General features: G+C 36.0%; 1 protein-coding gene across 3 annotated transcripts in view; it reads left to right on the top strand.

Moving 5' to 3' along the window:
- Positions 1-14,856, top strand: part of CHUK (component of inhibitor of nuclear factor kappa B kinase complex) — a 43,196-nt gene that overhangs the window by 12,894 nt on the left and 15,446 nt on the right. For all 3 annotated transcript variants that reach the window (XM_059398341.1, XM_059398339.1, XM_059398338.1), the window contains exons 9-14: positions 438-573; positions 4,927-5,121; positions 6,102-6,204; positions 9,317-9,440; positions 9,844-9,995; positions 12,061-12,122. In XM_059398341.1, the coding sequence (XP_059254324.1) occupies positions 438-573; positions 4,927-5,121; positions 6,102-6,204; positions 9,317-9,440; positions 9,844-9,995; positions 12,061-12,122 (772 nt within the window). The remainder of the gene's footprint in view (positions 1-437; positions 574-4,926; positions 5,122-6,101; positions 6,205-9,316; positions 9,441-9,843; positions 9,996-12,060; positions 12,123-14,856) is intronic.

Here is a 14,856-nt window from a genome sequence, read left to right as displayed (position 1 = left end):
GTTGAGCACTTGAAAGTTTGTAGTGTGACAGAGGAATTCAGTTTTAAATTTTATTTAATTTTAATTAATGAAAGTGTAAATGCAAATAACCACTTGTGACTATAGGCTACCATTTTGGACAGCACAGGTCTAGTAGAATTAAGAACTCCTGCTATAATAAGATTCTTGGGATACTGAAGTAAATAGGTTCCTTGGAGAAAGGAATGGACTTACCTGTTGAAGTTTCCAGTACTTACATATCTAGTTTTTGGGTTGTTTTTTTATGGAAAAAAATTTGTTCCCTGTCATTTCATGGATTACTTGAAAGTAAGATACAAAAGGATACAGGTGGGTAATGAGAAAGTACAGGACAACTTATCAAATTACCTTTTTTCACAATACTAAAGGGAAACTGGAACATAAAATGATTTTTCACCCTATTTTTGTATGCTTTCTAGTTTGATAGTAGAACCCATGGAAAACTGGCTTCAGTTGATGCTGAATTGGGATCCTCATCAAAGAGGAGGACCTGTTGACCTTACTTTGAAGCAGCCAAGATGTTTTGTGTTAATGGATCACATTCTGAGTTTGAAGGTAAGTTTGAATGTGGTCTACTTCATAAGACTTGCATTGAAGTTAACAAATTTACTTGGAAAATGATCATAAACATTTTAATAATCTCTGATACTTATTTGAAAAGAAAATTATAGTTTTAGAGCTGATATGTTTTTACTTCTTTAGTAAGCCTTCTCAGTTTTATTTCTTCTCGTCTTCTGAAAATGCTTTTTATTCTGTCCAAGAAACCAACATAGTTCTTCTTGCCTACCAAGTCAAGTCTAAACTTACCTGCCTGCTTTTTGGAGCTTTCTTCATGCAGGTCGTCCCCAACCAAGTGCTTGCCGTGGCCATGCTTCTCTTACCTTTTATTTTGCTAGGTCCAGCTTGTCACTGCTTCTTATGCCATCAAGCACATTATCCATTTTGTGCTTTGACAGGCTCTCCTGCCCCAAATTATCTCTGTCTCTGTGTATCTTCTCAGCTACACTGGCACAGATTCAACTCTCCTTTTCTCTGAATGGTCTCTGTCACATATTTAGTCATTTAAATCATAGTTACTATATTTTCTAATTGTTTCTCATCTTCCACTCATGCCTCTCCATATAGGTTATCTTCTTCTTTAATGCTGAGATTATTCTTACTACTTTTATTAACAGTCACTCACCCTACCATCATGCTATCCCTACCTCTGTCAAAAGCCATGTATCAGGTTCTCAGTAAATATTCATTGCTATGAATGAGAGGCTCTGTTATGCTCTATACCTGGAAACAACTCTCATCTGCAGTCTTCCTATAGTTATTGATTCGGTAGTAGTAGATAGGGTTTCTAAAGTGGGAAGAATCTGTGGTGAGTGTTTGGTGGTGAGCATCCAAGGCCATCTTGGAGGCAGGAGGAGGATAGTTGGGGGTGGGGCTAAATTTTATTTTCTAGAAAAAAAAATTGAAATGAGAAGTTATAATCATGTAAGGTTTTACTATAATATTGGCATAACTTATTAAATAGGAACTTGGGGCCACGTTGATGTCATTCTTGGCTAATGCTGAAAAATCATCTGGCTTCTTGATTTGGTTTTCTTCTGTTGTGCCAAGGAATAAATTATTCCTTAGTGTGTTAGCCCAGCAGCACTTGGTGACATCTTTTAGTTCTTTGGTGCTCCTGAAAATTTTTGTCTTTTATCCCAGATTTTTTTCAGACTCCTCATGTGATTGTAGCATCATTTCCACTCTGAGGTATATGTGAACATGTGCCTATTATTGAACACAGGGAAAGAGTCCTCCTTACATGTTTTGTGGTCTGTAGACTTCAGTTTGCAGAACCACCATTTACCTGTCTGTGAATCTGGGGCAAATACTTACTTTACGTATCTATCTATCTGTCTTCAGCTCAGGTACAGTAATATCTTCTTTAAAGACTCAAAATTGTGAGATTGTGCAGGATAAGGTATGTGTAGGATACTATTCATAGTAATGGGGAGATGCTTCTGATACATGATAATAGAACTGGATTTTGAAAGATGAGTAAGAATTAATCAGGGGAATGCACAGGGAGAATGACTTACAGATGGGAACATCAGTAGTACATGAATATGAACTGCAAAACAGTTTGCATTGTAAGACATTTTCTAAGGTGCTTATTGTTCAAAGAAGGAATGATGTCTGTTTGATTTTCATTTAAAAAGGAAATCAACAAAACGATTACTAGAATACTTTCCTTTTTAAAAAGATTACATGATTTTCCAGCTGTGTATTATGGCAAACTTTAAATAGGAAAGTTGAAAAAAGTATACTGAACTTTTCCACTGAAGATAATGGTAAAAGAGAAGTATTTGATTATTCCTTCTTTGCCTCCTTTTCATGCTCCTAAGTATAAGTGTATCCTAAGTGTCTCTCCTTGGTTTTCTCTTTTTCGATATTATCTTTTTCTTCCTTTCCTTTGTCATCTCTTTAGTTGTATAACTTTATCTATAAATTGAATATGGACAACTTCCAAATTTATTTCTTCAGTTGTGACTTTTCTAGAGAGTGTTTGTAATTGCTAAATAACTATACTTGGTGGTCTCACTGACACCCAAAACTTAATTTATTAAAAACCGAACGAACACCTTTGTTCCATTAAATCTCATCTACAGCTTTTGCTGTGCTTCTTGCCACTGTCATCTTTCCAGCTACCTAGGTGGCATGGCTTGTCTGACTGTTCCTTCTCATCCAGTTGCATATCCAATTATTTTGTCAAATTTATCTTTTGAATGCTTTAACGATTCTGAGCTTGTCAAGTTCTCAATTTAAAAAGACTTCTTCCAAGTTTCTCTTTGCTTATCGAATAAAGTCCAAACCCTTACATTTAGTATTCAGTATTTGTCTTGGTCTCCTTTCATCCTATACTTGCAGCCTTATCTCCTATTATACCCTAAGGGGGCTTCATTTTAGGTACATTTGGATTATTTATACTTATTTTTAAAAAGATTTATTTGAGAGAGCGAGCTGGGGGAGGGGCAGAGAGAGAGAGAATTTCCAGCAGATTCCCTGCTGAGCATGGAGCCCCGACGTGACTCTCATCTCAGGACCCTGAGATCATGACCTGAGCCAGAATCATGAGATGGGTGCTCAACTGACTGAGACACCCAGATGCCCCTGGATTATTTATAATCTTTGATTATTCTCATCCATTTCTACCTCTCTGTCTCTGCCTACCTTGTTTTCTACCTAGAACCTTTCTTCTTTCAATCTTTCCTTGTTCTAATCTTCCTTCCTTTTCCTAAGTTTAGCTCATAGTTCCTCTTTTATAAAGCATCCCTTTCCTTCCATGAAGTGAACTCCTTTGGAATCTGCAGAATACTTAATAATATTATAGTACATATAGTATTTTGCCTTGTATTTTAGTTCTCTTCATGTTTAATATCTTCTATTTGGCCATTATCCTGTGGAGGGCAAGGATCATAAGTTACTCAGTTTGCATACCTGCTACCATCACAATGCTCTTAATAGTATTTATCACAGTAGTCACTTATTAAATACTTGAGGAACAAAAGGATAAATGTAAGTTGTATTTCCTCTCTCTTTCTTTTGCTCTCTTATGGTTCAGCTTTGGTTGTGGGATTCCATGATTACTTACCTAGTTTGACATAAACTATGTGTAAAAGTATATATCCACCTTAGAATATTCATCCTAAGTTTCTGCTGTTGCCATTAGTGGTAGCTGTCATATTATAAGATCTGCTTAGAATGGGAGGGAGTGGAAGGTCTCAGTTGGGATACTTGTTTTGTAAATCCATGTCAACTTTGACAAGTCCCTCCTCTTCCTCTCACCTTTTTCAAACATGAAGATCATTATAAAAGGAAAGTTAATGTTTTACCTTTGTAATAAGCATTTCTAACAGAAATAATTTTAATCTAATAATATACTGTATGTTAATTGAATTTTAAAAAAAGTAATTTTAATCATTTGCATATACTAGTCAGCGTAATGCACTGGAGAAACATAGGTATTAACTTTGTATGACTTATCTAAGAACAATAGAAGGAAGAGGATTTAAAATCATGTTGTTTTCAAAAGACTTCTCAGGACTCTGGTTTCTCTCTGCCAAAATGGAGCTTAGAAGATCTAATTAACAGGATGTTATATGAAAATACTTAACACTGTGGTTGGCATTTATTAGGGACTTCATAAATGGGAATATTTCCTTCTAGGTATACAGTACGTTTCTGAGAATAAATAAGGTTGCCTTTTTATTTTTAATTTTTAAAAAGTAATTAATTAATTTTTTTAAAGAGGGAGAGAGAATCCCAAGCAGGCTCCATGCTTAGCGTGTAGCCCGACAGGGGGCTTGATCTCACAACCCTGAGATCATGACCTGAGCTGAAATAAAAAATTGGGTGATTAACTGACTAAGCCACCTAGGCACCCCTAAGTGTTGACTTTTAGAATTGGGCTTTTTGTTTCTAGATTTTGTACATCCCTATAATTTCGAAACTTTATTCTTTGGATCTAACATCTGCTATAGGAAAGTAAACTCTACTGTTCAGTTTTCAGAATGTCATTTAATAATTATGGAAGGAGATCTCACTTTAGAAAATGATAGAACCTTGTTTAGTATAGAGATAATGTCTTTTGCTCATATTCCTTTAATATCTAGCAGTGAATCTTTCATGTAATAAATGATCAGTAATCATTTTTTGGGGGTGCCTGAGTAGCTCAGTGAGTTAAAGCCTCTGCTTTTGGCTCAGGTCATGATCCCAGGGTCTTGGGATCGAGCTGCACATCGGGCTCTCTGCTTGGTGGGGAGCCTCCTTCCTCCTCTCTCTCTGCCTGCCTCTCTGCATACTTGTGATCTCTGTCTGTTAAATAAGTAAACATCTTTAAAAATAAATCATTTTTTCTCATTTATACAGATAGTACACATCCTAAATATGACTTCTGCAAAGATAATTTCTTTTTTGTTACCACCTGATGAAAGTCTTCATTCACTGCAGTCTCGTATTGAGCGTGAAACTGGAATAAACACTGGTTCTCAAGAGCTCCTTTCAGAGACGGGAATTTCTCTGGATCCTAGGAAACCAGCCTCTCAATGTGTTCTAGATGGAGTCGTAAGAGAATTCTGATATACCTAGAGTATAAGAAATCTGTTAGCATAGAGGGATTGCATGCCCTGCATTTTTTTTGATGCATAGTTGGAATCTCCTTGGGGGGCGGGTGGGATGTACCTTACAATTCTTATTTTATCCTACTCATTACTCTTATCATTGCTTTGCAAAGTGAACAAAATACGTTTTAAACTTTGTATGACTTTCTCTTTGGTGCCAGTTTTCTCCCCCCTCTTTTTTTCCCTCTTTTGTACTTAAAGCCTAGAACCTTGAAATTAGACCAGCAGTCTCATAGATCCTGCCAGAGGATAGATGGATGGTAAAATATTGTGCTCATGACTCTTTTGTTGTTGTTGTTGTTTTACTTTTTTGAGGCAAATTTTATATATCGTGTAATTTACCCATTTCATGTGTACAATTCAGTGTTTTTTTTTTAATTAAATTTGCCTAATTGTGCAGCCATTGCTATAAATCCGTTTTAAGATATTTCCATATCAATAAGATCCTTGATGACCACTAACTCTTAATCTCCATTCTTTTCACTTCAGGCATCTACTAATTTACTTTCTATCTCAGTAATTTGCCTTTTCCAAATACTTCATATAAGTGGAATCGTACAGTGTATAGTCTCTTGTGTCTGACTTCTTTAACTTAGTATTATGTTTTGAAGGTTCATTTATGTCCTAGCATATATAAGAACTTCATTCCTTTTGATTACTAAATAGTATTCCCGTTGTATGGATATATGTTGTTAAGACTTTTTGCTTTTGTCCTTTTGGGTCTTGTGATTGTTTTTCACTTTAGCCCATACTACAGTTATTTATTTTTCCTAAGTAGTAATCTAGACCTTAAATTTGTAAGATGTTTGCTAATAAACATTAATGTTATTCATTTGCATTTCACAATGAATTTCATAGGAAATATGGTGTTTAAGTACTTAGAGAACCTAGTATTTTCAAGGATTTTTTTTGTTTCTTTTTCAGAGAGGCTGTGATAGCTATATGGTGTATTTGTTTGATAAAAGTAAGACTGTATATGAAGGACCATTTGCTTCCAGAAGTTTATCTGACTGTGTAAATTATATTGGTAAGTATAGCTCATATACTGACCGAGGTTTAAAGCTGAAATATAATTTTGACTCAGTATGGTTAGTAGAAATGGTCTTTTGGTGTTTCTGTTCTGTATCTCATACTTTGGGTTCATAAGTGTGGTTAAAAAATGAATTTATATAGTTTGCAAGGTAAAATTGTAGATTTCAATTCACTTCTAGATCCCTCATTTGGAAAAAGACTTACTTTCCATAGGATAGGGCTCTCATAGAAGAATGAGTCTCCACTATTAATTAAGCCTACTTTCTAGTTGTTCCTTAAGCATGTTCAAGTATTTTGTTTTATCATATGAATACTGCTTAATGTTAATGATTTCATTTATCCTGTGAAAATTATTCTTTTCTTTGGAAGAAATGATACATTTCTGTATACCCAAAACTAAAATCAAGCATAATATTATAAAATCAAGAACAAGACTGGGCATAGGGCTAAAATTATGTAATCTTTCCTCCGTGTTACCTTTTTGTTAGTTTTTTTTTAGCAATAGCTTTAAATTTATAGAAAGTTGAGTAATAGTACAAAGTTTTCATGTTATCTGAGTAGATAGTACAAAGTTCTCATGTAGTTCCCCTTCCCAACACATATCATTTCCTCAGATGTTAACATCTTATATTGTATAGTACATTTGTTATGCATAAAGAACCAATAATATATAATTATTAACAAAGACCTGTACTTTTTTCATTTTTCCTTAGTTTTTATCTGGTGTCCTTATTCTGTTCCAGGATCTCACCCAGGATACCACATTACATTTAGTTGTCTTATCTCCTTAGACTTTTCTTGGCCATGACAGTTTCTCAGACTTTTCCTTGTTTTTGATGACCTTGACAGCTTTGAGGAATACTGGTCAAGTATTTTTTAGGATGCACCTCGGTTGCAGTTTGTCTGATTTTTTTTTTTCTGCTCATGATTAGAATAGGGTTAGGCTTTTGAGACATCACAGAAATAGTGTCATTTTCATCACATTTTATGAAGAGTATATACTTTGAATGTGATTTCTGACTCTTGGTGATGACCTTGGATCACCTGACTAACGTAGTGTCTCTCAGATTTTTCCACCTTAAAGTTTAGTCTCCCCTCTGACCTCTTCCATACTGTGAAGGAGGTCAATATGTAGACCCCAAGGAATTACTCTTCCCTTCCTTTAATTTATTTGAAATTCTTTTGCATATGAGATTTATCTCTTCTCTCCCATTTATTAATTTATTGTCATTTATTCTATCAATATGAATACATGGATATTTGTCTTATGCTTTGGATTATAACCCAAGACTAATTTATTTTGTTCTTCAAATTGCTGCATTTTTGGTCACTAGGAGCTATTTCATTTGGCTTTCTCTCCCTCTTTCACTTGTGTCATCAATTAGGGTTTTTAAATTTCTTTTTCTTTAAGCACTTCCTTTCTGATACCAAAACATGTTCGATGTCTATCTTGTGTATTTCTTGTCCCAGTCCTAGGATCAGCCATTTCTCCAAGGAGCCCTGGTTCCTTTAATTGGAGAATAGTGTTAGAACCCAAAATCTGGACACTAGGAGTGCGTTTTGCTGCTGGAGTATCATTTACTGCTGGACCTTTTTATTTTTTTTTAATATATGATTTGTTTGTGTGGAAAAAGACTCCCCTCACCTAGACTCTTTTTCTTTAAAGTGTTTGGGTTATTTCGTTTGTTTTTGTTTGTTTGTTTGTTTGTTTGTTTTGTCTGTTGTAGTAAGTCTCAGGAGGAAGAATGGGTATATAAGAATAGAAGAAAGATTATTGGAGACTATTAATTATTAGGGGAGGCAAAGATTTTTTCCAGATATGTATAGTTTTATTTTTTTTAAGTCTGCTTCAGATATTGTGGTTTTTCAGTATTAACCCAGTGTAGTTTCATTTCTCTGAATGTTTTCATTGGAAAAGAATAATGGAGACTATAATTGCCACTTTAAAGTATAGGATGAATCTCTTCAGCCTTGGAGAATTTCAGAATGTTAAAGGGCAATTTCATTGTACTTAACATATATCTGCCATAGTTTTATTTATTTATTTATTTTTCTCCTCCCCTCTCCTTCTTTCTCCTTTTGATAGTTTTATTTTTTTAATTAATGAAATAATTTGAAAGAAAGAGTGAGAGGGAGAGAGCATGAGCAGGGGGAGGGGCAGGGGGAGTAGCAGACTCCCTGCTGAGCAGGGAGCTCAGTCTTCAGACTCTCAGATCATGACCTAAGCCAAAGGCAGACACCCAACTGACTGAGTCACCCAGGTGCCCCTGCCATGATTTTAGAAAGTACCATTCCCTTTACTAAGGGCAAGAGATAACCATCAATAAATAATTTTATATATCTGGCATTGAAGAAGGCATATTATTTTAAAAAGATTTTATTTATTTATTTGACAGATAGAGATCACAAGTGGACTGAGAGGCAGGCAGAGAGAGAGGAGGAAGCAGGCTCCCTGCTGAGCAGAGAGCCCAAAGTGGGGCTCTTGTGTATTTCTTGTCCCAGTCCTAGGATCATCCATTTCTTCAAGGAGCCCTGGTTCCTTTAATTGAAGAATAGTGTTAGAACCCAAAGTCAGTTAGAAGCCGAAGTCAGAGGCTTTAGCCCACTGATCCACCCAGGCGCCCCAGAAGAAGGCATATTTTACTAAACTGTTGGTTACCCTGTATGTTTTCCTGAAGTTGGGTTGGTAGTCCAGGAGATGAAACTTATTATTCAGAGGCAGGAAAGACCATGGAAAGATTGTGGAGGACAAGGGACTTCATTTAGAACTTGAAAGAAATAAAGAATTTCGATTAATGGAGAAAAAAGGGAGATTCCCCGTTAGATGCAAGAAAAAAAAGGATAAAGGAATAATTGCAAGCTTTGTGATTATGTAGTGATTATTTATTTTTATTTCCCCTCATACCTGGAATGGGGCTTATGTATTGCAGTTCAGTAAATGTATGTTGAACTGAATGAAACAGTAACAATTGATTCTTTCTAGCATCAGTTTCTAGAATCTAGAGGAGTGATATTTGTAGGGACAGGAAATCAGAAAGAAAGATAGATGAACTCTAAAATTTTAAAAGTAATTTCCTTTCTCTTTTCCCCCATCTTTTTATATAAAGTACGGGACAGCAAAATACAGCTTCCAATTATACAGCTGCGTAAAGTATGGGCTGAAGCAGTACACTATGTGTCTGGGCTAAAAGAAGACTACAGCAGGCTCTTTCAGGGACAAAGAGCAGCAATGTAAGTGGATTCTGTTATTTATAGGTGCAGTGTCATGTGCATTAATGCTCAAGAATTAATCTTGCTGTTTTCATTAAACAGTATTCCATGCAATACTGAAATATTGGGCTAATCTGAAGTGTAATTGTAATATTCTGACCAGACTTTTTAAGAATTCTTACTAATAGTCTGAAACCATCCAATTGCAATAGCTTGAGGGTAGTTCCTGAAAGGTCCTAGTATAAGAAGATTGTTTTATCTTAGAATATCATAGACAGGGAGTTTTTAGAGACTAGATTCTAAATTAACTAATTCTCACAGATTGATAATAGAAATGTAGGCTTTTGATTTACAACAAGTTAAGCTATTAAATTTTTGTCCACTGTTTCTGAAATACTGATTTTTTTTTTCTGCTATGGGTTAGGTTAAGTCTTCTTAGATACAATGCTAACTTGACAAAAATGAAGAACACTTTGATCTCAGCATCTCAGCAACTAAAAGCTAAATTGGAGTTTTTCCACAAAAGCATTCAGCTTGACTTGGAAAGATACAGTGAGCAGATGACTTATGGGATATGTAAGTGTTTGGGTAACATGTTTGAAAGAAATGTTGCTATCTGCTGTCTACTATGTTGCCTTCTTGCCTCATAGCCCATTGTTTCACTTATACTCTGGTTAGAACAAGAGACAGGTTGCCTCAAGTCATCATAAATAGTGTTTGTACTAAATAGTAGCTCCTTTTAACTTTTAGATTAGCAACTTTACTTCCCCGCAATTGGACTGTGGTTGGACTAAAATTGCTTAGCTCCAGAAAAATTTAAAGAATTTAAGAACTTTTGATTTTCAAGCCTCATTTTTAAAATAGATAAAATGTCTCGGGGTGCCTGGGTGGCATTATTGGTTTAGTGTCCAGCTCTTGGTTTTGGCTCAGGTTATGATCTCAGGGTCCCAAGATTGAGCCCCACAGTGAGCTTTGTGCTCAGCATGGAGTCTGCTGAAGACTCTGTCTCCCTCTTCTTCATCCCCTCTCCCCCGCCCCGTGTGTTCTCTTTCTCTCTCAAATAAATAAATAAATAAATATTAAGTAAAAAAGATACAAAGTCTGTATTGAGGTGACTCCTTAACCAGAGAAATTTTAAACTACTTATCTTTTTTTTTTTAAGATTTTATTTATTTATTTGACAGACAGAGATCACAAGTAAGCAGAGAGTCAGGCAAAGAGAGAGAGAGGGGGAAGCAGACTCCCCGCTGAGCAGAGAGCCTGACTCAGGGCTCGATCCCAAGACCCCGGGATCACGACCCGAGCTGAAGGCAGAGGCTTTAACCCACTGAGCCACCCAGACACCCCTTTAAACTACTTATCTTTCTGTAAATAACAACACAAATGATTCTAGGGTTTTTTCTTCAAAACCATCTACTGTTGAGTCCCATTTTTTTTTTTTAATATAGTACACAGCCTCTAGTTTTCAGTATTTAACTCTAAGCTCTCTCCCTTCATATGTATTAAGGAAATGTAAGATGCTGAAGGGGCCACCACCAATATTTCTGTTTTCTGTCATAAAACATATTCTTTCTTCGGGAAACAAATCCTGTCCATATACTTGTCTTGAGCAAGGTATGTGTATCTCAGAATAAATGATCAGCAGTGTCCAATTGAGTGAATCATTTTACCCACTAGAGCTTGTTCTATGATTGATGTTTTATTTCTATTTGTGTATAATAGGCATTCTGGTGAGTGACAAAACACTATAATTTTTTCACCAGATTATCTCCTACTAGTCATTTGTGTATCTTATACAAGGGTTAAAAAAGAATGACATAGACCTGTGTACTGATACTAAAAGATCACTTAGGTCTTTAATGGCAATGATATTTTAAGTTGGGGGGAAAAAATCAAAGAAAGAAAAGCATGTAGAGATAGTTTCACTTATGAGGGAAAAGGGTGTGTGTCTGTATAACAAAAGATTAATGTAAGATCCTTAAAGTGGAGAGGAGGAAGAGAGACTTTTCTTTGTATATCCTTTTATAGTGTTTGATTTTTTAAAAAACCATGTTCATGTATTACTTTTTATTTTTTTCATTTTTAAGAGAAAACTATTTATATTGGTTTCTTAGGGGTGCCCTAACAAGTAATAAATTGGGTGGCCACAGAAATTTACTGTCACACAGTTCCAAAGGCTGACAATCCAAAATCAAGATTTTGGCAGGGTCATGAGCCCCTTGAGAGCTATGGGGAAGAATACTTCCTTGCTTCTTCTTAGCTTCTTGTGGTTTGCCAACAGTCCTTGGCTCCTTGGATTACAGTTGCCGCACTGTAATCTCTGCCTCTGTTATCAACGTAGCGCTCTCCCTTCTTATGTCTGGGTCTCTGTATCTCTTCTCTTCTAAGGATATAGTCATACTGGACTAATCAACCCTATTCCAAGATGACCTCATCTTAATTTAGCTAATTGCATCTGTAGTGACCCTGTTTCCAAATAAACTCACATTCTGAGGTTCTGAATTAGGACTTCAACATATCTTTTTGGGGGACAGTTCAACCTATAATGTCATTTCTGATGTTGATATGGCAAGAAAGTAGATAGATCAGTAATTAAAGGTATAGCTATTTCTGAGATAATCAATTAAGACTTTTTTTTTAGCCTCAGAAAAAATGTTAAAAGCATGGAAGGAAATGGAAGAAAAGGCTATCCATTATGCTGAGGTAAGATCACTAGTTCATCTTTTATTTTTTTTTTTAAGATTTTATTTATTTATTTGACAGAGAGATCACAAGTAGACAGAGAGGCAGGCAGAGAGAGAGGGAAGCAGGCTCCCTGCTGAGCAGAGACCCCCCCCCCCATGTGGCACTCGATCTCAGGACCCTGAGATCATGACCTGACCCGAAAGGCAGGGTGGCCTAACCCACTGAGCCATCCAGGCGCCCTCACTAGTTCATTCTATACGCATATTAATTCCTGAGGTCTCTCTTAGAAATTGTCTTCGGTTTTGGTATATAGAATATTTTTCATGTTATTACTGAATATCAGACAAAAATCTAGTAGATGTTTTGTGTGTGTAGAGAGAAGTACCATAGTTGATTAAAAAAAAAAGAGGGGCTTTGGGCAAATGAGATAAAACTGAAACCTCACTAAACTTCAGTTTCCATATTATTACTATGTGGACTTTATAGTAGGTTTATGCAGATTAAATGGGAGTACATAATAAATGGTAGTTATTGCTGTTATTTTTGAGTGGTTTATTTTTTTTTTAATTTTAATTTTTTTATTACGTTGTGTCAGTGACCATACAGTACATCATTAGTTTTTGATGTAATATTCCATGATTCATTGTTTGCATATAACAGCCAGTGCTCCATGTAATATGTTCCCTCCTTAATACCCATCACTGGGCTAACCCATCTCCCTACCCCCATTCCCTCTAAAATCCTCAGTTTGTTTATTGAAGTCCATAGTCTGTTATGGTTCATCTCCCCTTCCAATTTCCACCACTTCATTTTTCCCTTCCTTCTCCTAATGTCCTCCATGCTGTTCCTTATGTTCCACAAATAGGTGAAACTATATGGTAATTGACTTTCTCTGCTTGACTTATTTCACTTAGTATAATTTCCTCTAGTTCCATCCATATTGATGCAAAAGTTGGGGATTCATCCTTTCTGATGACTGAGTAATATTCTATTTTATATATGGACCACATCTTCTTTATCCATTTATCTGTTGAAGGGCATTTCATTTCTTTCCACAGTTTGGCTGTTGTGGACATTGCTGCTATGCGCATTAGGGTGCATGTGGCCCCTTTTTTCATTACATCTGTATCTTTGGGGTAAACACCCAGTAGTACAATTGCTAGTCATCGGGTAGCTCTATTTTTAACTTTCTGAGGAACCTCCACACTGGTTTCCAAAGTGGCTATATTACCTTGCATTCCCACCCACAGTGTGATAGGGTTCCCCTTTCTCCACAACCTCTCCAACACTTATTGTTTTTTGCCTTGTCGATTTTTGCCATTCTGACTGCTGTAAAGTGGTATCTTAGTGTGGTTTTGATTTGAATTTCACTGATGGCTAATGAAGGTGAACATTTTTTCATGTGTCTGTTAGCCATTTGTATGTCTTCTTTGGAGAAGTATCTGTTCGTGTCTTCTGCCTATTTTTGACTTGATTATTTGTTTTTTGGGTGTTGGGTTTGAGAAATTCTTTATAGATCTTGGATATCAGCTTTTTGTCTGTAGTGTCATTTGCAAATATCTTCTCCCATTCCGTGGGTTCCCTCTGTGTTGTTGACAGTTTCTTTTGCTGTGCAGAAGCTTTTTATCTTGATGAAGTCCTAAAAGTTCATTTTCACTTTTGTTTCCCTTGCCTTTGGAGACATGTCTTGAAAGAAGTTGCTGAGGCCAGTGTCAAAGAGGTTACTACCCATATTCTCCTCTAGGACTTTGATGGATCCGTGTCTCACATTGAGGTCTTTCATCCATTTAGAGTTTATCTTTGTGTATGGTGTAAGCATATGGTCAAATTTCATTTTTCTTTATATAGCTGTCCAATTTTCCCAGCACCGTTTATTGAAGAGACTGTTTATTCTCCATTGGATATTTTTTCCTGCTTTGTTGAAGATTAACTGACCGTAGAGTTGAGGGTCCATATCTGGGCTTCTTATTCTGTTTCACTGATCTATGTGTTTGTTTTTGTGCCAACACCATGTTATCTTAGGGATCACAGCTTTGTAATATAGCTTGAAATCAGGCAATGTGATGCCCATAGCTTTGTTTTTCTTTTTCAGCAGTTCCTTGGCGATTTGGGTCTTCTTTGGTTCCATACAATTTTTAGGATTGTTTGTTGCAGCACTTTGAAAAATGCCATTGGTATTTTGATCAAAATGGTGTTGAAAGTATAGATTGCTCTGGGCAGCATAGACATTTTAACAATGTTTATTCTTCCGATCCATGAGCATGGAATGTTTTTCCATCGTTTTGTGTCTTCTTCAATTTCTTTCATAAGTGTTCTGCAGTTTGTGGAGTACAGATCCTTCACCTCTTTGGTTGGTTTTATTCTAAGTTATCTTATGGTTTTTGGTGCTATTGTAAATAGAATCAATTCCCTAATTTTTCTTTCTACAATTATTTTGTTAGTGTATAGGAAAGCAGCTGATTTCTGTGCACTGATTTTGTATACTGCCACATTACTGAATTGATGTATGAGTTCTAGTAATTTAGGGGTGGATTCTTTTGGGTTTTCCACATAAAATATGATGTCATCTGTGAAGAGAGAGTCTGCTTTCTCCCTCCCCTCATTCCCCACTTTTCCCCCTAAACTTTATAAATCTTATTCTTGGATTTCATTTTGGCCAGTTTTCTTGGTGTGGTGGCTTCCAATTGCTCCAAATTTTCCAAGAGTGCATCTTGCCTGGAAGGTGGTTGATATTTTCAACTCTGTATATTCC

This window comes from Mustela nigripes, chromosome 4 (assembly GCF_022355385.1).
Source record: "Mustela nigripes isolate SB6536 chromosome 4, MUSNIG.SB6536, whole genome shotgun sequence".
Classification (NCBI taxonomy): domain Eukaryota; kingdom Metazoa; phylum Chordata; class Mammalia; order Carnivora; family Mustelidae; genus Mustela; species Mustela nigripes.
The sequence above is the reverse complement of the archived record's forward strand: the minus strand, read 5'-3'. Positions and strand labels throughout refer to the sequence as shown.